This window comes from Schistocerca cancellata, chromosome 4 (assembly GCF_023864275.1).
Source record: "Schistocerca cancellata isolate TAMUIC-IGC-003103 chromosome 4, iqSchCanc2.1, whole genome shotgun sequence".
Lineage (NCBI taxonomy): Eukaryota > Metazoa > Arthropoda > Insecta > Orthoptera > Acrididae > Schistocerca > Schistocerca cancellata.
The window spans coordinates 225,083,077-225,108,689 of record NC_064629.1 but is presented as its reverse complement, the minus strand read 5'-3'; the positions used below and the strand labels follow the sequence as shown (position 1 = coordinate 225,108,689).

Below are 25,613 nucleotides of genomic sequence, written 5' to 3'. Positions count from 1 at the left end.
TCAGGAGAATAGGGGAAAGAAAAAAAATGGTTCAAATGGCTCTGAGCACTATGGGACTCAACTGCTGTGGTCATAAGTCCCCTAGAACTTAGAACTACTTAAACCTAACTAACCTAAGGACAGCACACAACACCCAGCCATCACGAGGCAGAGAAAATCCCTGATCCCGCCGGGAATCGAACCCGGGAACCCGAGCGTGGGAAGCGAGAACGCTACCGCACGACCACGAGATGCGGGCATAGGGGAAAGAACAGTTATACAAATTTGTTCTGAAGAGTAAATGATATATTATCTTCGGTACTGAAATGACGTTCATGAGGTAAAGATTAGGTCAATTGTACACACATCAAAAATTTTTTGCATCACCCCGGTTCCCAGAACTTCTGAAGATAGACGTTGACTGTGGATATTGTATCACAAACACAGTCCCTTTGACTGTTCAGAGATGTCACTAAACCCGCCCAAAGATGTAAACAACCATGCATGAGCAAAGTCTATTAGACGGAGGGGTCCGACAGCCGATCAGTTCGTCATTGCACCAGGAAGGAGCTACACGGCTATACGGTCAATATCGCGGTTCGATCGCGTCCGCATTGTTACTTTGTGCCAGCAAGGGCTCTCAACAAGGGGAGTGTCCAGGCGTCTCAGAGTGAACCAAAGCGATGTCGTTAGGACATGTAGGAGACACAGAGATAGGAACTGTCGATGACATGTCTCGCTCAGGCCACCCAAGGGCTACTACTGCAGCGGATGACAGCTACCTACGGATTATGACTCGGAGGAACCCTGACAGCAACGCCAACATGTTCAATAACGCTTTTTGTGCAGCCATAGGATGTCTTGTTATGATTCAAACTGTGCGCATATGACGCAAGATGCCCAACTTCACTCCCGACGTCTATGGCGAGGTCCATCTTTGCAACCACGACACCAAGCAGTGCGGTACAGATGGACCCAACAACATGACGGATGGACCGCTCAGGATTGGCATCACGTTCTCTGCACCGATGAGTGTCGCATCTGCCTTCAACCAAACAATCGCCGGAGACGTGTTTGGGGGCAACCTGGGCAGGCAGAACGCCTTAGACAAACTGTCCAGCGAGTGCACCGAGGTAGAGGTTCCCTGCTGTTTTGGGGTGGCATTACGTGGGGTCGACATCCACCGCTGGTGGTCATGGAAGGCTGTACGATACGTGAATCCCATCTTCCGAGCTATAGTGCAACCACATCGGCAGCGCATTGGCGAAGCATTCGACTTCGTGGACGACAGTTTACGCCCCCATCGTGAACATCTTGTGAATGACTTCCTTCAGGATAACGACATAGCTCGACTAGAGTGGCCAGCATGTTCTCCAGACATGAACCCTATCGCACATGCCTGGGATGGATTGAAAAGAGCTGTCTATGGACGACGTGACGTGACCCACCAACCACTCTGAAGGACTTACGCCGAATCGCCATTGACGAGTGGGACAATCCAGACCAACCGTGCCTTGATTAATTTCTGGATAGTCTGCCATGGCGAATACAGGCATGCATCAACGCAAGAGGACGAGCTACTGGGTATTAGAGGTACCGGTGTGTACAGCAATCTGGACCACCACCTCTGAAGGTATCGCTGTATGGTGGCACAACATGCAATGTGTGGTTTTCATGAGCAATAAAAAGGGCAGAAATGGTGTTTATGTTAATCTCTATTCCAGTTTTCTCTAAGATTCCGGAACCGAGGTGATATATGCTTCTGTATGATTACATTAGTATTTGTATGGAGTGTAGCCATGTATGGAAGTGAAACATGGACAATAAATAGTTTGGACAAGAAGAGAATAGAAGCTTTCGAAATGTGGTTCTACAGAAGAATGCTGAAGATTAGATGGGTAGATCACATAACTAATGAGGAGGTATTGAATAGGATTGGGGAGAAGAGAAGTTTGTGGCACAACTTGACTAGAAGAAGGGATCGGTTGGTATGGCATGTTCTGAGGCATCAAGGGATCACCAATTTAGTATTGGAGGGCAGCGTGGAGGGTAAAAATCGTAGAGGGAGACCAAGAAATGAGTACACTAAACAGATTCAGAAGGATGTAGGTTGCAGTAGGTACTGGGAGATGAAGGAGCTTGCACAGGATAGATTAGCATGGAGAGCTGCATCAAACCAGTCTCAGGACTGAAGACAACAACAACAACAACAACAACAGCAACAACAACAACAACAGCCCAGAGTCCCGACATGAACCCAATGGAAGGCCTTTGGGATGAGTCAGAGAGTCAGCTTCGCTCGAGACCCCAGTCTCCAACGTCACTACCGTCTCTGGTTCCGGGTCTTGAGGAAGAATGGGCTCTCATTTGTCCACAGACATTCGGACACCTCATTGAAAGGATCCCCAGCAGAGTTCAAGTTGTCATAATGGTGAATGGTGGATACACCCCATATTAATGCCCGCTAACAGGTGTCCAGACTAGATTGAGAAGTAGCAGCTCCGGTCTCTTAAACTGACATACGGCCGGGAGAGCGGTATGCTGACCATATTTATTTATTTATGGTTCCGTGGGACCAAATTAAGGAGAATTCTCCATGGTCTTGGAACGAGTCAATACATGAAATTATAAAACGATAGTAGAAACAGATAAAATGAAATATAAAAAACGTATTCAGGCGACAATTCGCAAGTTTAAATAAAGAAAATCAACAATGTAACACCGAAATTTGCTTTATTTTTCAGCTCTTCCAGGAGCTCCTCGACAGAATAGGAGTGAGCCATGAGGAAACTCTTCAGTTTAGACTTAAAAGTGTTTGTGCTACTGCTAAGATTTTTGAGTTCTTGTGGTAGCTTATTGAAAATGGATGCAGCAGAATAGTGCACTGCTTTCTGCAGAAGAGTCAAGGAAGTGCATTCCACATGCAGATTTGATTTCTGCCTAGTATTAACTGAGTAAAAGCTGCTAACTCTTTGGAATAAGCTAATACTGCTAACAACAACCGACATTAAAGAACATATATACTGTGAGGGCAATGTCAGAATTCCCAGACTATTGAATAGGGGTCGACAAGAGGTCCTCGAACTTACACCACATATAGCTGGAGCAGCCCGATTTTGAGCCAAAAATACCCTTTTTGAATCATAAGAATTACCGCAAAAAATAATACCATATGACATAACCGTATGAAAATATGCGAAGTAGACTACTTTTCGTGTTGAACTCTCACTTATTTCGGATACTGTTCTAATGGTAAATAAAGCAGCATTTAGTTTCTGAACAAGATCCTGAACATGGGCTTTCCACAACAGCTTACTATCTATCCGAACGCCTAGGAACTTGAACTGTTCCGTCTCGCTTACAACATACCCATTCTGTCTGATGAAAATATCGGTTCTTGTTCAATTGTGAGTTAGAAACTGTCAAAACTGAGTCTTACTGTGATTTAGCATCAAATTATTTTCCACAAGCCACGAACTTATTTCATGGACTACTTTATTTGATAATGTTTCAATATTACACACAAGATCCTTCACTACCAAGTTGGTGTCATCAGCAAACAGAAATATTTTTGAATCCCCTGTAATACTCGAAGGCATGTCATTTATATAAATAAGAAACAGCAGTGGCCCCAGCACCGACCCTTGGAGAACGCCTCACTTAACAGTGCCCCACTGGGACTGAACACCACTACCACTCTCCATATTGCGGAGAATTACCTTCTGCTTTCTGTTCTTAAAGTAAGAGGCGAACCAATATGTCCCTCCATATCCACATCCAATGACGCCTGTGGGGGAGGATGACGCGGCAGCCGGTCGGCACCGTTGGGCCTTCGTGGCCTGTTCGGGAGGGTTTTTTCTTTTGCATTGTGTGCGGAAATAGTCATCAATTCGGGTGGAAAACCAAGGATAATACTATTAATTAGGCACGTCGAGAAAACATATGCTAGTTACCTGGCCTGGAATTAAAAGTTCAAGGTTTTCTTTCAAACTGAGTGACATGTTTCTCGTAAGTAAGTTAAAGGTCGCGTACTCACCTTGCTGGCAGAATATACCAAATACGTAGAAAATGCTTATTACAGGGTTATGGCACTGCGGTTCGTAAGTGTAGGTGCCGGCGAGCCTTCCTGCGTGGTGAAGCAGAGGCATGCACAGCGATAGGCCCATCATGCACACACACACTGCCAGCCACAGCCAGGAGCTGAATGGTCTCACGTAGTCCGTCCACGCGAACTCGCGAGTTTTTTGTAGCGCAATGAAAATACATATACTGAAACAGAAGACATGTTGTTACTCTGGTCAATATGTAAGTGCAGATAAGTATAGTGGGAAAGACGCGTAAACCACAAATGAAATAAGCTACCAAAAAGAGAATATTCATTTATTGCCAGGCTAGTATCAGGCGTACATCAGCGGCATCTACATTACAAAAGACTACATATCTTTCAAAATAAATTTATTTCTATTGTATAGTGTTTCTTATTACTTAATTTGACTGTTTTTTTCCATATACCGGGTGATAAAAAAGTCAGTATAAATTTGAAAACTTAATAAACCATGAAATAATGTAGATAGAGAGGTAAAAATTGACACACATGCTTGGAATGACATGGGGTTTTATAAGAACCAAAAAAGGAACACCCCATATTGCTAGACGCGTGAAGATCTCTTGCGCGCGTCGTTCGGTGATGATCGTGTGCTCAGCCGCCACTTTCGTCATGGCCTCCCAGGTCCCCAGACCTCAGTCCATGCAATTATTGGCTTTGGGGTTACCTGAAGTCGCAAGTGTATCGTGATCGACCGACATCTCTAGCGATGCTGAAAGACAACATCCGACGCCAATGCCTCACCATAACTCCGGACATGCTTTACAGTGCTGTTCACAACATTATTCCTCGACTACAGCTATTGTTGAGGAATTATGGTGGACATATTGAGCATTTCCTGTAAAGAACATCATCTTTGCTTTGTCTTACTTTATTATGCTAATTACTGCTATTCTGATCAGATGAAGCGCCATCTGTCGGACATTTTTTGAACGTTTGTATTTTTTCGGTTCTAATAAAACCCCATGTCATTCCAAGCATGTGTGTCAATTTGTACCTCTCTATCTACATTATTCCGTGATTCATTCATTTTTCAATTTTACACTGACTTTTTGATCACCCGGTACTTGAACTTGCCTTATATAGGACACCTCTCCTATAGGTCGTCAGGCGCATTTTTCCGATGTTTCGGTAGATGTTTGCAATTTATTTTCTGCAATGCGTAGCTGGAATCAGCCAAAACAAAGGGCGCGTATGACCCCAGTTGTTTTTTGCGCCCTAAAGCAAAACAAAACGAAGAAAACCAAGTCCAAACAAATACTCATCACATCTTTCATGCTACGCCCAGTGTCGATGAAAAGCGCCGATTTGTTTCCGGTTACGAGTAAAATTATTTTTAGAGCGGAATTTTAATTGCCCATTCCGTTGAGCGGTCGAAATTAGTCTAGTGCGATATTTGTTTTATCGATCTGTGTTAACAGGGACAGTAAAACACAAAAAATAACTAGCATTCCAGCAGCGATAGCACCACCCCGGCTCGTGGTGACTGCTGCCGTCAGATAGAGCTGTTCAGATCGCTGCTAGAGTCCTTGTTCACACATATCGATAAAACAAATACGCACTATACTAATTCAGGACCGGTCTATCGAATGGGCACTTGAAATTCCGCTTAAAAAAAAACATTTTGTTTGTAACGGGATGGCAACGGCCTTGCTGCAGTGGATACACCGTTTCCCGTCAGATCACCGAAGTTAAGCGCTGTCGGGCGTGGCCGGCACTTGGATGGATGACCATCCGGGCCGCCATACGCTGTTGCCATTTTTCGGGGTGCACTCAGCCTAGTGATGCCAATTGAGGAGCTACTCGATCGAATAGTAGCGGTCCGGTCAAAGCAAACCATCATAACGACCGGGAGAGCGGTGTGCTGACCACATGCCCCTCTTATCTGCATCCTCAAATGAGGATGACACGGCGGTCGGATGGTCCCGATGTGCCACTTGTGGCCTGAAGACGAAGTGCTTGTAACGGGAAACAAACCGACGCTTCTCATCGGCACCGACCGTCGTATGACAGGCGTGATGAACAGTATTTCTTTGGGCTGGCTGCATCTACACAATGCGAAAACGAAATTGCGAGCATCTGCCGGAACACCAGAGAAAATTCGCCTGATGGCTCTCAGGAGAGACATCCTGTACACTTTTCTTACCAAATGCCAGAGACGTTTGCCAATAACATACAAACAATTATTTTATTATAAGCCAGTGGTAATCAGCATATAGATCTGATATTGTGTAACTGTCATGGCGACGTGCTTAACCTCAAAAGATAATGATTCCATTGTTTATATCACAGACTATATAATTTCATTTCTTAATTAAATTATCAGTGTTAAGAGATTATCTAAACAAAGGAATCTGTTTCAAAACTAGATATTTATAAGAATCTGTGTTCAACGATTTGGAAGTAAGTACACCCATGTAAAATTATAGCCTCCTCATAGCTGTATCACCAAAACGATAGTGTTAGACAGTTTTCCTGTGTGAATTTCGTGTTCACACTTCTCGCCATATGAGGATGTGTCAAGCAATGTCTAATATGATCGTTTTCGTGGTCCAGGTGTTATAGTGTGGAAGGCATAATGTTACGTTGGCGTACTGGCCTCCAAATTCTTGAACACGGTACACTCTCCAGTGAATTCATTTGTGACAATTTACACCTTCAAAATGGCTCAAATGGCTCTGAGCACTATGGCACTTAACATCTAAGGTCATCAGTCCCCTAGGACTTAGAACTACTTAAACCTAACTAACCTAAGGACAGCACACACATCGATGCCCGAGGCAGGATTCGAACCTGCAACCGTAGCAGCAGCGCGGTTCCGGACTGAAGGGCCTAGAACCACTCGGCTACAGCGGCCGGCTCTTTACATCTTCCCCATGTGTGCCTTTTCAGGGGTACATTCGACCCTCATTTCATTTTTAGGATTTCGTGCCATCATCTGCTAAGACCCCTTTTTCTCAGGAAAAGGCACAGCTATCAAGTTGAAATTTATGTCAAATGCTAAGGTTTACGGCGGTATAAGAAACTTAAGATTCTACGTCAGTGGAATCAAAAGGTACGGCCTGCGCATGTGGAGGAGCTCATGGAACGAGACAATAATCGGCGAATGGACTGGCCTGGCTGTACCAAGTACAGATGTTCAAGGTAGACAACACGTATGCAGGATTAACTGGCTGCGACAAGAGAAGGGGAAGCTCAATCGCTAAGGCATTCACCAGAGGTTTACTAGGAAGTGTGGGATATGTCAGGGTCGTTTTGTCTGACAATGAGAAATAGTTTGTTCCATGGAAATGGAAATGAATGTTGCACAACTAGAAAATAGACGAAATAGTGTGTATACTGCAAAGTACCATCTGCAGGCAAACCCAGCAGAGAGAGTAATGCAAAAATTAGGGAAGCTCTATCACGTTTACTGCAACAAGCGGCAGGACACCTGGCACGTTTTCGTTAAGGATGAGTTTCTACTGAATCATCTCATGCGACTCGATGAAGATGTCACCAATCAAAGTCTTAACGAACAAGAGACCTGAAGACGGGAAGAGGCGGTCTTTTCTGGTGCAGCAACCGGCTAGACACAAATAGGCGACAGAGGAGACAATCGCGAACATCATGAAAGCGATGTTACAGAGACAGAGACGAAACGCCAAGAGAGGAAAGAAGTAATTTTTCTACGTGGGCCAAAAGATACTTGTGAGGAGTCACCATCTGTCCTGCAAATTGGAAAATAAGTTGCGCAAACTGTTTTCTCTGTAACTTGGGCACTTTTTCATAAAGAAACTAGTTTTCTGAAATGTGGCAGTCCTGCAAACGCTACGCACAAAAAACACAACAGGCACGCACCAGATCTCGAACAGAAGACTTTCATTCAGTAGAGTTTATTTGTGCGTGGTAAGTGTAAGCTTTTGTTTGGATATACCTGACTTGTAATTTATGCTCCTAGCCCTTACGCATTTAGATTCATTTGCCGCAACTAACATGTCGTAAAAGTTTATGGGCTGTAAATAGGCACACCTGCCCCAGTATCCTTGTCAGTATTTAGGCTTCATTTGGTATTATGTAAATCTTATTACTAAGCTGCTCGTGTGTTAAAAATGCTGTTTGTTTTTGTCGACCATGAAGCACATGGTACGGTAATCCTGTAGTGCAAGAATATAATCCTTGTGTTATGACATGTTCTAGATAAAGTGCGCCCGCATCTCGTGGTCGTGCGGTAGCGTTCTCGCCTCCTACGCCCGGGTTCACGGGTTCGATTCCCGGCGGGATCAGGGATTTTCTCTGCCTCGTGATGGCTGGGTGTTGTGTGCTGTCCTTAGGTTAGTTAGGTTTAAGTAGTTCTAAGTTCTAGGGGACTGATGACCATAGATGTTAAGTCCCATAGTGCTCAGAGCCATTTAGCCATTTTTAGCCTAGATAAAGTGCTAGACGCCAGTTTTTCACGAGAGCATAGGGCGACCTCAATTTTTGTTCGTGGTAGGGATTACGTTTTTTCTCCATGCCAGTTTGATCTGTTACTATTGGCAGCAGGAACAATTTGTTTTTGCCTTCATTTCACTACCCTGTACAAACTTTCCGCGCAAGCACGTCTCACGAACATAATTACTAGGACGAAAAAAAACCAATAAAAGAGGGTCAATGATAAAAACATGATTTTGAATATGTTATCTTTCGGGGGTAGCACTTCACATGATACAAAAGTTTGACGACAAACTAAAATATTTTGCACGTAATAAAACACAACCGTGCAAACCATGCTGATCATGTTGCAAATTCCATTAAATAAATTAACTTGGGGTTAAGCATTACAACTCTTACTTAAAATTTTACTTTTCTCTGCCTCGTGATGACTGGGTGTTGTGTGCTGTCCTTAGGTTAGTTAGGTTTAAGTAGTTTTAAGTTGTAGGGGACTGATGACCATAGATGTTAAGTCCCATAGTGCTCAGAGCCATTTTTTAAAATTTTACTGTTATACACCCTTCCTGCTTTTAGAATCAAATATAATCAAATTTATCATATGATTACCAAATGGTTACATAAAAGTCTGTATTTAAGTAGAAATATGCTTATAAGAATCTCTTTCCATATTTGCAGCAAATGTTAGACGTGGTATGCACAAAGGGACACTTTAGAGAAATACACTCCTGGAAATGGAAAAAAGAACACATTGACACCGGTGTGTCAGACCCACCATACTTGCTCCGGACACTGCGAGAGGGCTGTACAAGCAATGATCACACGCACGGCACAGTGGACACACCAGGAACCGCGGTGTTGGCCGTCGAATGGCGCTAGCTGCGCAGCATTTGTGCACCGCCGCCGTCAGTGACAGCCAGTTTGCCGTGGCATACGGAGCTCCATCGCAGTCTTTAACACTGGTAGCATGCCGCGACAGCGTGGACGTGAACCGTATGTGCAGTTGACGGACTTTGAGCGAGGGCGTATAGTGAGCATGCGGGAGGCCGGGTGGACGTACCGCCGAATTGCTCAACACGTGGGGCGTGAGGTCTCCACAGTACATCGATGTTGTCGCCAGTGGTCGGCGGAAGGTGCACGTGCCCGTCGACCTGGGACCGGACCGCAGCGACGCACGGATGCACGCCAAGATCGTAGGACCCTACGCAGTGCCGTAGGGGACCGCACCGCCACTTCCCAGCAAATTAGGGACACTGTTGCTCCTGGGGTATCGGCGAGGACCATTCGCAACCGTCTCCATGAAGCTGGGCTACGGTCCCGCACACCGTTAGGCCGTCTTCCGCTCACGCCCCAACATCGTGCAGCCCGCCTCCAGTGGTGTCGCGACAGGCGTGAATGGAGGGACGAATGGAGACGTGTCGTCTTCAGCGATGAGAGTCGCTTCTGCCTTGGTGCCAATGATGGTCGTATGCGTGTTTGGCGCCGTGCAGGTGAGCGCCACAATCAGGACTGCATACGACCGAGGCACACAGGGCCAACACCCGGCATCATGGTGTGGGGAGCGATCTCCTACACTGGCCGTACACCACTGGTGATCGTCGAGGGGACACTGAATAGTGCACGGTACATCCAAACCGTCATCGAACCCATCGTTCTACCATTCCTAGACCGGCAAGGGAACTTGCTGTTCCAACAGGACAATGCACGTCCGCATGTATCCCGTGCCACCCAACGTGCTCTAGAAGGTGTAAGTCAACTACCCTGGCCAGCAAGATCTTCGGATCTGTCCCCCATTGAGCATGTTTGCGACTGGATGAAGCGTCGTCTCACGCGGTCTGCACGTCCAGCACGAACGCTGGTCCAACTGAGGCGCCAGGTGGAAATGGCATGGCAAGCCGTTCCACAGGACTACATCCAGCATCTCTACGATCGTCTCCATGGGAGAATAGCAGCCTGCATTGCTGCGAAAGGTGGATATACACTGTACTAGTGCCGACATTGTGCATGCTCTGTTGCCTGTGTCTATGTGCCTGTGGTTCTGTCAGTGTGATCATGTGATGTATCTGACCCCAGGAATGTGTCAATAAAGTTTCCCCTTCCTGGGACAATGAATTCACGGTGTTCTTATTTCAATTTCCAGGAGTGTAGATGTCAGAGCAGGCAGAAGGCAGATTACAAGACGGACAAGCTGCTGGGGACCGTACTGAATACCGAGATCATTATCACCAAGTCGCGCTGTTACAGCAGCTAACGACAAAACTGCAGCGACCTGTCTGTAGTAAGCCGCCAGAAAGTCGATGAACTATATCAACAAGCCAAAAATCACAGAATGGTCGGAACTGTCATGCCACAATCATTTTTGTTGATTACGTCGCAAAGGAGACAATTTTAAATAATATGTTTCGTTTGTTTGTTGTTATGATAAACAGCACGTTGTAAAGCAAATGGTAATAAATCTGAATAGTTTTGCACGCCTCGGTTCTAGAGGATTCGCCTTTTAAAAACGTTAAATTCAAAGCAAAGCATCTATGGAAACATTCCATTTATTTGTGGTGTTATCTGTTTTGTCAAAGGCTGTAAAGTGACTTATACGATACCTAATGTTACGTGCTAATGTAAAAATTGCGCTCTTAGTGTAGGTCTTCTTTAGGGGACGAGTTTGTCATTACAGAGTGATGAATCGCGTGAGAAGATCACGTTACTGTGTTAGAATCCGTCTGAGCTGACTTTGACACTCACAAAGTTAAATTTTTTAAACAAAACCATTTTCACTTGCCATTTTGCTACTGTTTAATTTTATTAAACAATTATTTTTTGTATACTTAGACATAAGTTTTTTCTTGCACAGGCACTTTCCTCATTTTCACAAAGTTAACTCTTTAAAAGCAAACCTTTTCGTTTGTTATTAGGCTGGGATATGATTTTTGTTAAGCAATTGATTCCTTTTGGCAAACTTGTATATTTAGTTGTAAGTCTCTTCCTACACAAACGCTTCTGTCATTTCATCCACAGTTAAAAAGTTAAACGTATTTTTTTATTTTGCCATTTTGGTTGATTGGTTGATTTGGGGGAAGGGGACCAAACAGAGAGGTCATCGGTCACATCGGATTAGGTAAGGATGGGGGAAGCAAATCCGCCATGCCCTTTCAAAGGAACTATACCAGCATTTACCAGAAGCGATTTAGGGAAATCACGGGAAACCTATATCAGGGTGGCAGGACGCGGGTTGGGACCGTCGTCCTCCCGAATGCGAGTCCAGTGCGCTCGGTTTTGCCGTTATGCTGACATGTAATCCTCCATGGCAGTTAATTTTTGTCAAGGCATAATTGTTCAATGTGTCTTAGAATTATTATGTTTCTGTTATTTACATGAGCAGAAGACATGGCTTACAGAAAGTTCCTGTCTTTTATGTTATTGAAAAAAAATCACATCAACCATAACATGTCTAGCCAGTATTAATTTCCACTAGGAAGTAGCTATACAAAGTGGGCAGTGCTGACTTCTGGGTGGTGGCTGAAAGGTTCTCACAGGAAGTTGCGGTTTCCAGGACATCCCGCGTCTACTGTGGAGTTATAGAAAGAAGGCTTTGCTCAAGCTGGGTAGCAATTCTTAGGTGACTCCCAGCGCCTGTTCGGCACATTGTGAAGTTGTGGTTTCCCACAGTTAATCCTTGACGCACATCCGCAATGGAGTCAGCCCAAACTGCCTACTTGAGATTTAGCGCCGGGCTTTGTGGCCGAGCGGTTCTAGGCGCTGAAGTCCAGAACCCCGCTGCTGCTACGGTCGCAGGTTCGAATCCTGCCTCGGGCATAGCTGTGTGTGATGTCCTTAAGTTAGTTAGGTTTAAGTAGTTTTAAGTCTAGGGCCTGATGACCCCAGATGTTAAGTCCCATAGTGCTTAGAGCCATTTGAGGTTTAGCAAGTATCTGTTCAGCATGGATGTCAACAAGAATCCTGTCTTTCTGTTCCCATGAAATATGAGAAATTTAGCACCTTCTCAAAGATATTTTCTGTTTGGGAAATCCTGTGTACTGCATCCCTTTTCTAGACACAGCATGCTTCGTTAGCCAATACTAAAAGACCGTTAAAACACAGTGCCTTAGAAATCGTCTATGCCTATTGTATGCCATATCAGGGAAATGTCTGCAGCGTTTCCCTATATTTTCATGCTTCGAGGCACATTTGTATTCGTAACATTGGTTGCAAGTTGCTACCACCCCTCGAAAGAAAGTTAGGGTTGAGTTGAAAGATGCTGGCATTTTGATACCTGTTTCCTGGAAATTGTTCCATTCGGAATATCATACGCTCCCTGGCCTTCGTCTGGTGCTGATTGTGGAATCTGAAGATGTAAGTGCTGTTTTTTGCTCTAGAATTAGGAGTTAGTTTCATATTTGAGTCTGCACTCTGAGCAGCTCGCAGTTTAACTTATTCTTTGTGTATCTAGGAGGTGAAGTGCACTGGGTCAGTCCTCTTGTTTATGAAAATACTTGTTGTGCTGACGGGGAACTCTGATCTTGTGCTTCTCTGTCTTCCTAATGATGTCAATCAAGTCTCGCACAATGAATTTCAGTATTTTTTTTTTTTTTGTTTTTCACAAAACACATTGCACTAAGACTCCACATTGATTCTGAATTTGAATAACAGTGGTAAATCTGAAATCGGTTTCTCCTTTGGTTAGATGACCATTTCTTATGAATATATTCAGGAGTACACTAACGTGTTGTTTTGGCGTGATTGTGTTTCAGTTGTGTGTACTGACCAAATTATTTGTGGAATCTGAAATGGTTGTAATGTACATCCAGCGTCCATTTAGCCAAACACTGGCAAGCAACCACTACATTTTGACTATCAGAGACCATTTTTTGCATTACGATTCCGAATCTGCAAGCAAATATAGTAGCACAAGCTGTACTAAATGACTGGCTATTGAAGTTTGGCCCCTCTGACGCAATAATTATGAGCAGGGCACAGACATCATGCCAGAACTAATGGAACAACTGTGTCACCTGTTACAAATCCAGAAACTAATAACTAGTCCTTTGCACCCATAAGCTAACGTTTTAAGATTCTTTCTTCAGGATTGTAAACAGGTCACAACCTGGAGAATGAACTTCTTGTAGGGGAGAGGAGTGTAGCACCGCAGCCTAGCCCAGGTAACAAATAGCTTCTGCATCGATTCAGCAGTACGACATCATAAGGGGGGAAATGACTTCAGCTCAATAGCTACGTGCCATGGCACAGGACCACATATTCACTATGCACAAGACCACATATTCTGTATGCTGACAATGCGCAAGCGGTGGTCTAGCGGTTCTAGGCGCTCAGTCCGGAACCGCGCGACTGCTACGGTCGCAGGTTCGAATCCTGCCTCGGGCATGGATGTGTGTGATGTCCTTAGGTTAGTTAGGTTTAAGTGGTTCTAAGTTCTAGGGGACTGATGACCACAGATGTTAAGTCCCATAGTGCTCAGAGTCATTTGAACCACAATGCGCAAGATGGCAGCCAGCATCCCTGAAAGCCCAAATTATGACACCTTACACCACCAATATGTCTTCTGAAGGAGCTGAACAGACAGAAAACCTAGGTGAATGGAGTCGTAGTTTCCCAGCGGTGATGGCCAGCTAACCCCGACTGTTGCGACTTACAGACCAGGATCGTTGTCACTGGGGAAAAACTAGCCAGCCCAGCTCACATATATAACATTTAATTGCGACCTTCAGTATCAAACGTGTGCAATTGTACACAGTATGCCCAGCTACGCAGTCTATACCAGCCACTACTAACGAGACGAAGTCGGCTTGCAGTCAAAGGTCAAGCAGTCAGCCACAATCATCCGACTTTGCTGTCAGTAGCAGCAGGCCTCGGCCTGAGCTAAGTCTGTCCGCAGTCAACATGACACATTCGCATCAAGGAGCCCCCACCAGGTGTCTCACACCTGCTGATGGCTATCTTCCCAGTGAGCTGTGGATCTGAGCCTGGGCCATATAGCTGCCCAGCCATCACTATGTTCACTGTCCCGTTCAAACCTATATTGTTGCTGTTCAATGCCCGGGCAGACACACGCCTTCGTCACCAGCCGTTCCAGAGAGTAGGGTCTGACCCTGCTTGCCCGGGCCAGTCTTCTGCCAGTGCTTTGGAAGCAGGCCAGCAGCCATTACTGCCTCTGCTGCCCGATCCACCCACCACTGGAGGGACCACGAACTGGCACCCTACAGCAGCCAGTTTAACGAAGATCTACGGTTTAACAATAACCCAGAATGACGATGCTACCTGGCATTTTTCTCGCATATTAATCATTTCCAGGAGCGAAAAAAGTTATAGGTGGCAGAAAAAAATCAGAAGACCGACTGAGAATACCGAACCTTTTGATGCATAAGCTGATACTTACCCATACATACTGTAAGCCTGTTAACACAGCATTTACATCAGTACATCCAAATCTTTACAGTGCCTGTCTAAGGCAACATGAAACAAGCATTGGAAGACTATGAATGTCTATCACATCATAACCAGCTTTAGACGTGGCACATGTCAAATGTCCTTACTCACCTTGTGTAGATGACTGGAGAGCTAAAATCAACAGCAGTTAAGCGACTTTTCGTCAGCGTAAAGGCATTGACGCCTACATCAGCCTCTCCACTCAACAGCAACGCTATCATCCCATCCCACGTCCCATTTTCGTCCATTGTCCCCCAGGCGTTATCAGGAGGTCGTTTAAATCTGCTCCTGAAATTAAACAAAGGCGAAGTTTCGTTAGTTCTAATCCCCTAACAATTATTTATGTAGTCCTTAAATTATTTACTATGAAGAAAGTTGGCAGCTTGAAAAATAAAAATACGTAGTATGAATAACAATTTTTTAGAGTAAAAAATATTTCAAATTCGTAAATACCGTACACATACAAGGGAGTCTTTCACACCCAATGGCTGCGCGGGGTAGCCGTGCGGTCTAGGCCCTAGGGCGTCTTGCCACTGTACGCGCGGCTCCCCCCATAGGAGGTTCGAGTCCTCCCATGGGTGTGTGTGTGTGTGTGTGTGTGTGTGTGTGTGTGTGTGTGTGTGTGTGTGTGTTGTCCTCAGCGTAAGTTAGTTTAAGTTAGTTTAAGTAGTGTGTAAGCCTAGGGACTGACGACCTCAGAAGTTTGGTCCCATAGAACTTACCACAAATTTCCAATTTTCCACACCCAATGAACCCAAAACGGAGATCACAGACTTTACGGTTGCGGTAATCGAGGAGGAACACAAAAGTAAAAGCAACAACTGCAGTAAGAAGATATAATTTCGTTTATTCCTCATAGATGTGAACAGTACACCCTTGCGCCAGACTGAATACTTTCGATGGTACGCAGCTCTCAGTTTACGCTAAATCATCGCGACAAATTAATTCCTTACGAGGGCATTGTGAATCTTTCTCAACCTAGCTGGGAACACTGTTTATTTAGGTAAACATGCATCTGTTTTTGGTTACAACAGAGGTCAGTACACTTTGCCCAACGTTTTTCCAGTGAGCGTATTCCACCGAAGAAGTGCGGTTTCGAGACGTCTAGCAAACACCCACCACAGCTACCAAACATCTTCGTTGGGCTATAAACGTTTTTCAGCTAATAATTTGCTAACACTTTTTCAACCATTTGAACTAAACACACTCAGCACTAATTATTTCACGGCCGTCTAAACAAAAGTGTTCCACAGATCAAGCTGACACTTAAACCTTGTTATTGGGCAAGGTGGTGGTCACATTTTCCAGAAAGTGTACAGCCAGTGAATACTGAGATCAGAAAGAAAAACTGCTTACTAATTACGTCGCAAAGTGTGTAGTAATAAACGTTGCAGAGCCGCTGGTTTGGCACAGATGCGGCAGAAACAGAGAATGAAAATCATTTATCGTGACTAATACAATGCATCTGTGTCCCTACGGTTCTGCTTTAGTTGCCGCCGGGATGTAACTGCAGTCGTGTCGTACGTACGGAAAGCTTCACAGAACACCAGCCGGCCAGAGTGGCCTAGCGGTTCTAGGCGCTACAGTCTGGTACGGCGCGACCGCTACGGTCGCAGGTTCGAATCCTGCCTCGGGCATGGACGTGTATAATGTCCTTAGGTTAGTTAGGTTTAAGTAGTTCTAAGTTCTAGGGGACTGATGACCTCAAATGTTAAGTGCTCAGAGGCATTTGAACCATTTTTTTTTCAATTCTGCTAAAGCAAAGTTACTAAACACAGTCTTCCGAAATACTTTCACCAAAGAAGACGAAGTAAATATTCCAGAATGCGAATCAAGAACAGCTACCAAGACAAGTAAATTAGTAGTAGACATCCTCGGAGTAGTGAAGCATCTTAAATCACTTAACTAAACAAAGTCAAATCTACAGTAGTGATCACATTTTGATTTACTTACGCAGGTTCACAAACACCATCAGAGCAGCAATACACCGAGCGTGTGTACGTCGTCTACATCCCATGTCCGTCGATGCTCTGATGTCTGTTGTGAAGCTGTTTAAATGGGAGCAACAGTGCAAATTCTTGGGTTTATTTAGATATCAAGGTCACTGGTCCCTCCACAGTTCTAATCGATCTCATTTCACACTCATTTTCAGCGGGTGCAGGAAGCCAGATCAGTTGAGAAATATATTATGCATGAAACCAACATTGCTCTTCATGTGGTTACGGGGAGTTCGTTACTGAATAATTTTAGCGTCCCGTGGATAGCAAGATCATTATCAGCAAATGTCGACTCGTCCATTTAATGAGCCTACTTTTCTTATTTATTTTGTAATCTGTCGTATTAAGTCTTGCAGCGGGATCCAAGAAAAGATGAAAGTTACCACGCCTCGTGAAAAATAAATTTCAGCTAGTAATAGGTCCTTCGAGGACGTCCATACAATCTACGCTCAGTAGGTGATGAAATTATTGAGCGTCACATCCCTACACCTGCTTTTTCTTATCTAGGTGCTAACATTGTAGCCTCTATATTGCGAAGACATGGTGGACAGTTACTTCTCTCATCAAGCTCTATTTAGGAAACAAATGGAAGGGAAAGCAGATTAGTTTCGTATTTTTAGATACCTGTTGTAATAACAAAATGACCTAATTCTAGTAGTTGTTAGGAGAAAATGTAAACATTTAAAATAACCTACGGGAATCAATTGCCTGTAAAAGCTTCTATGAAGAAACGAGGGGTGCTTAGACACAGTATTATTATTTTTTAAGGAATCTACAATTTAATACTTATTTGATTCTCGCTAATGATACAGATACAAATTGGTCTCATTACACCCTCAAACTGGCTATAACAATAAATAACTACTGCGAAATGTTTTCTATATTAGAGACATACTCGTATTCATGGGTATATGAATATTTTTCAATATTGCGATTTTCCTCAGATGGTCTTATCGAAGACATACATCGGGAAATATATGTAAAAGATATATTCGATTATGGAGTATTATTTTCCACCTCAAACTTCCATTTTAATATGAGTGCGAAATATATAATTTACGGGCTGTCATGACGTGTGAGGAACTATTTGGGTTGAAAAATCTACAATCAGAAAAACGTGTCCAAAAAGAAGCGTTCTTGAATATTCTTAGAATAGTTTCATGTTGCTATAAATCTGTACGGTAGTCTACCGTGTTTTTGACATTGATCCAACTGTTCTGTTTCAATATAATATGACCTTGAGCAATATGAAACCAACAATTATCTAGAAGTTAATAAATAACGTGTAAAAACGAAATGTTTATGTATATAGTCAATGGAAAGGAGTCTAAAGTAAAGATACTGACAACGTTAAGTTAATCCAATTTCGTACTCACTTGAAATTTAGTGTTTTCTCGAGGTGGGTCCAAACAATTCCAAAGAAACCACCAATGCCATTCTCGTTCAGCTTTAACATTGGAGAATACTAGAGAAAGACACGAACAAAAAGACTGAGATTAACAGTTTGTTTCTTTAAGTTAGAAAAGCAGAAGAAATTTTGTTAAAACCTAAAAATTATTTAAAGACCAACACATGAAACATTTATAAAGTATTATGTGAATTAAAATGAAAGAGTTTTTCATGAAGAAGTAATTTTGCAACTCATTTCCTCTAGTTTTTGTAAATTACAGACTAGCTCAGAAACGTTGCTGTTCTGTCTGCTTTCTGGTGTCCAGATACGGTGACGATTCAATTTTTGTGCAGAATATTTCGTCGACAGTCTTCATCAAATGCTGCGGGCTATAATAGTTTGATTCCTCTCTGCCAGGACTAAAAAAAAACTCAGAATTCACAATTTTTATTCTGATGAACACTTCTTACAAGCTATAACAGGGCGCCGGATCGGGATTCGACCTCAGACTCCTGCCCTGCACTTTCGGATAACGCCTCATATATCGACTCAGAGATTCAGTTCGTCGCATGCTTATGCCCATAACCTTAAAACACCACTCGTCTGTTTGGTCTGCTCTCATGATATCTACACACCACTGCACTTTCTTGGACACTTTAACATTTTTACAGTACTTCATAATTTTCCGTTTAAGATTCTGTCCATACAGGTGACTCCACACATCCACCTAAACATCTTAATCTGAGCTACATCTAGCCTGTTGTACCGGTTCTTAGTTGTTGCCCATGTCTTAGCTCTATACAATAATGCTAGCTTTATGAGTGCCTTATATGCTTTCCCTTTGACTTTGATATTTACATTTTCGTCATAGAGGATTCCGGACATCCTTTCCAAATTCCTCCATCCAGAATTCCTTCTGCGGTCTATTTCAGAATTCAGATTTCTTGTACTTGTCACAGCTGATGCCAGGTATTTGACGTGATCTACCTTCTTCAGGTTCTCCTCATCCATTGCGACTGAATCACCACACACGTTTCCCACGCATAAATACTGCTTTTACCTTCTGCTGATTTTAAGCCTTCTGTCCTGCAGTGCTCGCCTCCAGCCTTACAGTTTGCACTCCACACCAACTTTCCTGGTGCTGCATAAAACAATCCCGTCTGCAACAACGCACCATGGGGTTCGGTCTCGAATTCTATTATGGAGTTACAATAAATTACACCATGGCATCTCTGCCACAGTTGTTGCTTCAGTCCAGAGACGGGTTTGATGCAGCTCTCCATGCTACTCTATCCTGTGCAAACTTCATCGTCTCCCAGTACCTACTGCAGCCTACATCCTTCTGAACCTGTTTAGTGTATTCATCTCTTGGTCTCCCTCTACGATTTTTACCCTCCACGCTGCCCTCCAATACTAAATTGGTGATCCCTTGATGCCTCAGAATATGCCCTACCAACCGATCCCTTCTTCTAGACGTGCCACAAATTTCTCTTCTCTCCAGTTCTTTTCAACACCTCCTCATTAGTTATATGATCTACCCATCTAATCTTCAGAATTCTTCTGCAGCACCACATTTCGAAAGCTTCTATTCTCTTCTTGTCCAAACTATTTATCGTCCATGTTTCACTTCCATACATGGCTACACTCCATACAAATACATTCAGAAACGACTTCCTGACACTTAAATCTATCCTCGATGTTAACAAATTTCTCTTCTTCAGAAACGCATTCCTTTCCATCTCCAGTCTACACTTTATATCCTCTCTACTTCGACCATCATCAGTTAGTTTGCTCCCCAAATAGAAAAACTCATTTACTACTTTAAGTGTCTCCTTTCCTAATGTAATTCCCGCAACATCGCCCGATTTAATTCGACTACATTCCATTATTCTCATTTTGCTTTTGTTCATGTTCATCTTATATCCTCCTTTCCAGACACTGTCCACTCCGTTCAGCTGCTCTTTCAGGTCCTTCGTTGTCGCTGACAGAATTACAATGTCATCGGCGAACCTCAAAGCTTTTATTTCTTCTCCATGGATTTTAATTCCTACTCCGAATTTTTCTTTTGTTTCCTTTACTGCTTGCTCAATCTATAGATTGAATAACATTAGGGATAGGCTTCAACCCAGTCTCATTCCCTTCCCAACTACTGCTTCCCTTTCATGCCCCTTGGCCCTTATAACTGCCATCTGGTTTCTGTACAAATTGTAAATAGCCTTTCGCTCCCTGTATTTTACCCCTGCCACCTTCAGAATTTGAAAGAGAGTATTCCAGTCAACGTTGTCAAAAGCTTTCTCTAAGTCTACAAATGCTAGAAACGTAGGTTTGCCTTTCCTTAATCTATTTTCTAAGATAAGTCGTAGGGTCAGTATTGCCTCACGTGTTCCAATATTTCTACGGAATCCAAACTGATCTTCCCCGAGGTCGGCTTCTATCAGTTTTTCCATTCGTTTGTAAATAATTCGCGTTAGTATTTTGCATCCGTGGCTTATTAATCTGATGGTTCGGCAATTTTCATATCTGTCAACATCTGCTTTCTTTGGGATTCGAATTATTATATTGTTCTTGAAGTCTGAGGGTATTTCGCCTGTTTCATACATCTTGCTCACCAGATGGTAGAGTTTTGTCAGGACTGGCTCTCCCAAGGCCGTCAGTAGTTCCAATGAAATGGTGTCTACTCCGGGGGCCTTGTTTCGACTCAGGTCTTTCAGTGCTCTGTCAAACTCTTCACGCAGTATCGTATCTCCCATTACATCTTCATCTACATCCTCTTCCATTTCTATGATATTATCCTCAAGAACATCGCCCGTGTATAGACCCCCTATATACTCCTTCCACCTTTCTGCTTTCCCTTCTTTGCTTAGAACTGGGTTTCCATCTGCGCTCTTAATAATCATGCAAGTGGTTCTCTTTTCTCCAAAGGTCTCTTTAATTTTCCTGTAGGCAGTATCTATCTTACCCCTAGTGAGATAAGCCTCTACATTCTTACATTTGTCCTCTAGCCATGCCTGCTTAGCCATTTTGCACTTCCTGTCGATCTCATTTTTGAGACGTTTGTATTCCTTTTTGCCTGCTTCATTTACTGCATTTTTATATTTTCTCCTTTCATCAACTAAATTCAATATTTCTTCTGTTACCCAAGGATTTCTACAAGTCCTCGTCTTTTTACCTACTTGATCCTCTGCTGCCTTCACTACTTCATCCCTCAGAACTACCCATTCGTCTTCTACTGTATTTCTTTCCCCCATTCCTGTCAATCGTTCCCTTATGCTGTCCCTGAAACTCTGTACAACCTCTGGTTTAGTCAGTTTATCCAGGTCCCATGTCCTTAAATTCCCACCTTTTAGCAGTTTCTTCAGTTTTAATCTACAGTTCATAACCAATAGATTGTGGTCAGAGTCCACATCTGCCCCTGGAAATGTCTTACAATTTAAAACCTGGTTCCTGAATCTCTGTCTTACAAATATATAATCTATCTGAAACCTTCCAGTATCTCCAGGCTTCTTCCATGTATGCAACCTTTTTTTATGATTCTTGAACCAAATGATAGCTATGATTAAGTTACGCTCGGTGCAAAATTCTACCAGGTGACTTCCTCTTTCATTCCTTACTCCCATTCCACATTCACCTACTACGTTTCCTTCTCTTCCCTTTCTACTATCGAGTTCCAGTCACCCATGACTATTAAATTTTCGTCTCCCTTCACTATCTGAATAATTTCTTTTATCTCATCATACATTTCATCAATCTCTTCGCCATCTGCGGAGCTAGTTGGCATATAAACTTGTACTACTGTGGTAGGCGTGGGCTTCGTGTCTATCTTGGCCACAATAATGCGTTCACTATGCTGTTTGTAGTAGCTTACCCATATTCCTATTTTCCTATTCATTATTAAACCTACTCCTGCATTACCCCTATTTGATTTTGTATTTATAACCCTGTATTCACCTGACCATAAGTCTTGTTCCTCCTGTCACCGAACTTCACTAATTCCCACTATATCTAACTTTAACCTATCCATTTCCCTTTTTAAGCCCGCATCTCGTGGTCGTGCGGTAGCGTTCTCGCTTCCCACGCCCGGGTTCCCGGGTTCGATTCCCGGCGGGGTCAGGGATTTTCTCTGCCTCGTGATGGCTGGGTGTTGTGTGCTGCCCTTAGGTTAGTTAGGTTTAAGTAGTTCTAAGTTCTAGGGGACTTATGACCGCAGCAGTTGAGTCCCATAGTGCTCAGAGCCATTTGAACCCTTTTTAAATTTTCTAACCTACCTGCCCGATTAAGGGATCTGACATTCCACGCTCCGTTCCGTAGAAGGCCAGTTTTCTTTCTCCTGATAACAACGTCCTCCTGAGTAGTCCCCACCCGCAGATCCGAATGGGGGACTATTTTACTTCCGGAATATTTTACCCAAGAGGACGCCATCTTCATTTAACCATATTGTAAAGCTGCATGCCCTCGGGAAAAATTACGGCTGTAGTTTCCCCTTGCTTTCAGCCGTTCGCAGTACCAGCACAGCAAGGCCGGTTTGGTTAGTGTTAAAAGGCCAGATCAGTCTATCATCCAGACTGTTGCCCCTGCAACTACTGAAAAGGCTGCTGCCCCTCTTCGGGAAACACACGTTTGTCTGGCCTCTCAACACCTACGGTACGGCTATCTGTTTCGCTGAGACACGCAAGCCTCCCCACCAACGGCAAGGTCCCTGGTTCATGGGGGTGAAGGTCTCTGTCACTATGGTTAATTTTTGGGGGGGAATTGTCCCTCAGAATTGTGCAAATACGACTGTGAGTTTGGAAGTAATGGTAAGAAACTACAGGGAAGCTAAAGCTTCGAGCTGGGCTGCGAGGCGAACCGGGATAACGCAGTTGGTATTTCACTTCACGTGGCAGGGATGATGGCCCGAGTCCAGCTCCGCTACAAACTGCAATTTTTCTCCTTCTGTGTGTGTCGTAGTATGTGATCCACAAAGCAGTGGAGGCAACAGGGAGTCATGTTAACACACAACAATTCATCACTCACTCACAAGTCACGGAGACTGATCGGCGCAATGTCGTAGACTTGCACATACTGTTCAACAGACTTCCAGGTGTTCTTGATAGGATGACGGGTAAGTCATTTCCGGGTGCGGGATAGCATCTTTATGTGGAATATTCATTGGACCATTCTAGCACAGCTCGAAAGAGATGTAGCGGTAAATTGTGGTGCTTATAATACATCTCACCTGCGTGGAGCTCCAGGTGAACAAACCCTGTGAAAGCCCTGAGAGACCACCTAAGGATTCCATTTCCACTCATGAATTCTAGGGTATCCCACGAATTACATCCTTGTGACAGGAAACATCCAGTGCCCCACGATTTTGTCAATGAACTCGTACCTCGTCGTAGTGATATAAGATCCAAAAGTCAGAATATTTGCTTCACTGACATTGTTCCTAACATGATTACTTATTTGTTTTCGTCCATCAATGATCTTGGACCTAATCTGCCGCACTGAGCCCCATGCACTTGCTGTTACAACCCAAGTCAGTCGACGGCGCCACATATCGTCCAAACTTTGTGGCCGCAGCACTTCTCTCTGCGTTCTGCCTGAATCGATGTATGCACTGAAAACTCTTGTCATGGTGGCCTGTGCAAAGCCCAGCTCATACACGACTTTAGCGCCTGAGTGCACTGCAAGTCCGTCTCAGATGACTTTCCTGCTGTCAAGTGCGCTGGAAACTCATGTCTTGTCCATCTTGTGCACACAAGACCAGTGGAAAAAGTCGAAGACATCACAATAACATAAGACGCCGAACTATTCCATCTGCTAAAGCACGGGTGGGCAACTGGTGGCCTGCGAGCCGGATCCGGTCCGCGATTGGTTTAGTCCGGACCCCGGAAAAAAATCGTGGGGGAGAGACCGAGGTTCTCGCTCTGGGTTCCGCCCACATGTCCGGATATTTATGTATTAACATTATTAAAGAATTCTTGTACATTGCGGGCATACACTGATGAACCAAAACATTATGACCACCTCCTTAATAGCTTGTGTGTCCGTCTTTGGCATGAAACGTATAATTGATTCTGCGTATTAGGGATTCGAAAATTTGTTGGTAGAGTTGTGGAAGTATGTGGCATTAGATGTCTATGCACAGGTCATGTTATCAGCGTAAATAAAGGCGCGGTCGTTCACGCTTTCCACGCCCGGGTTCCCGGGTTCGATTCCCGGCGGGGTCAGGGATTTTCTCTGCCTCGTGATGACTGGGTGTTGTGTGCTGTCCTTAGGTTAGCTAGGTTTAAGTAGTTCGAAGTTCTAGGGGACTGATGACCATAGATGTTAACTCCCATAATGCTCAGATCCATTTGAACCATTTGAACCAAAGGGCGCGGTGATGCCTCCCGTTAGCGACCCAGATGGGTTCTACAGGGTTTCATCAGAGGAATTTCGTCACCGAGACATCAACATAAGTTCACTATAATGGTCCTCAAACCACTGTAGCACGGTTCTGACTCAGAGACACGGACAGTTATACTGCTGAAATATGACATCGCCGTCGGGGAAGACATTAAGGAAGATTGGATGCAGGTAGTTCGCAGCTGTAAACGTGGCTTCAGTTATTACCACAGGTCCCATGCAAGCGCAGGAGAATGTCTCCCATAGCATAATACTGTGCCCACCAGTCTGTGTCCGTCGCACAAATGTGATTCACCCGAAAGGACGACACATTTCCATTGATCGACGGTCGAATCCCGATGGTCCGTGCCCACTGCAGTCGTGAGGTCCATGTTCAACAATGTACAATGAACGGTGTGCTCCAAAACATTGTGCGTGCGCCAGCATTGTGCTGTTTCAGCAGATATGCCACAGATCACCATCTATCCTACTTTACCAAGCAGTAAAGCCTCCGAACCCCACTTTATATGAAGGGTCGCGGACGTCCAATCGTTTAGAGCCTGGTGGTAGTTTCACTGTCCTACCTCTTTCCGTAGATGATCGCTTATCTCAGTGGATTTCCCTATTTCAGCCCATGTCTTCGCTAGAATGTTCCGCCGTCCGTGTCTGCTCCGCTTACATACTTCCGTTACTCTGTCACGTGCCCTCGACGCAACCAGGAGGCAGCCTACGTCGAGGTGGACAGTGGTCGTAATGTTTTGGCTTATCGCTGTATTAGAATACTGCGAAGGTTGAAACTGAAGTTAATCTATATTCAGTTAGCTGCGATCAGTTAATTTTAATTACTTTTGAATACATTGTGGGATTAAACAGTGATCAATGTGTTACAAATACTTACTATCAAAAACAGTCTTGATCACAATTTATT

At 44.0% G+C, this 25,613-nt stretch overlaps 1 protein-coding gene across 1 annotated transcript in view; it reads right to left on the bottom strand.

The window, feature by feature from the left end:
• LOC126183722 (glutamate receptor ionotropic, kainate 5-like) overlaps positions 1 to 25,613 on the bottom strand; it is a 266,934-nt gene that overhangs the window by 99,137 nt on the left and 142,184 nt on the right. Inside the window, exons 5-7 of the mRNA XM_049925913.1 lie at positions 18,306 to 18,394; positions 15,044 to 15,220; positions 4,016 to 4,248 (exon numbers count right to left, since the gene is read on the bottom strand). Coding sequence (XP_049781870.1) covers positions 4,016 to 4,248; positions 15,044 to 15,220; positions 18,306 to 18,394 — 499 coding nt within the window. The remainder of the gene's footprint in view (positions 1 to 4,015; positions 4,249 to 15,043; positions 15,221 to 18,305; positions 18,395 to 25,613) is intronic.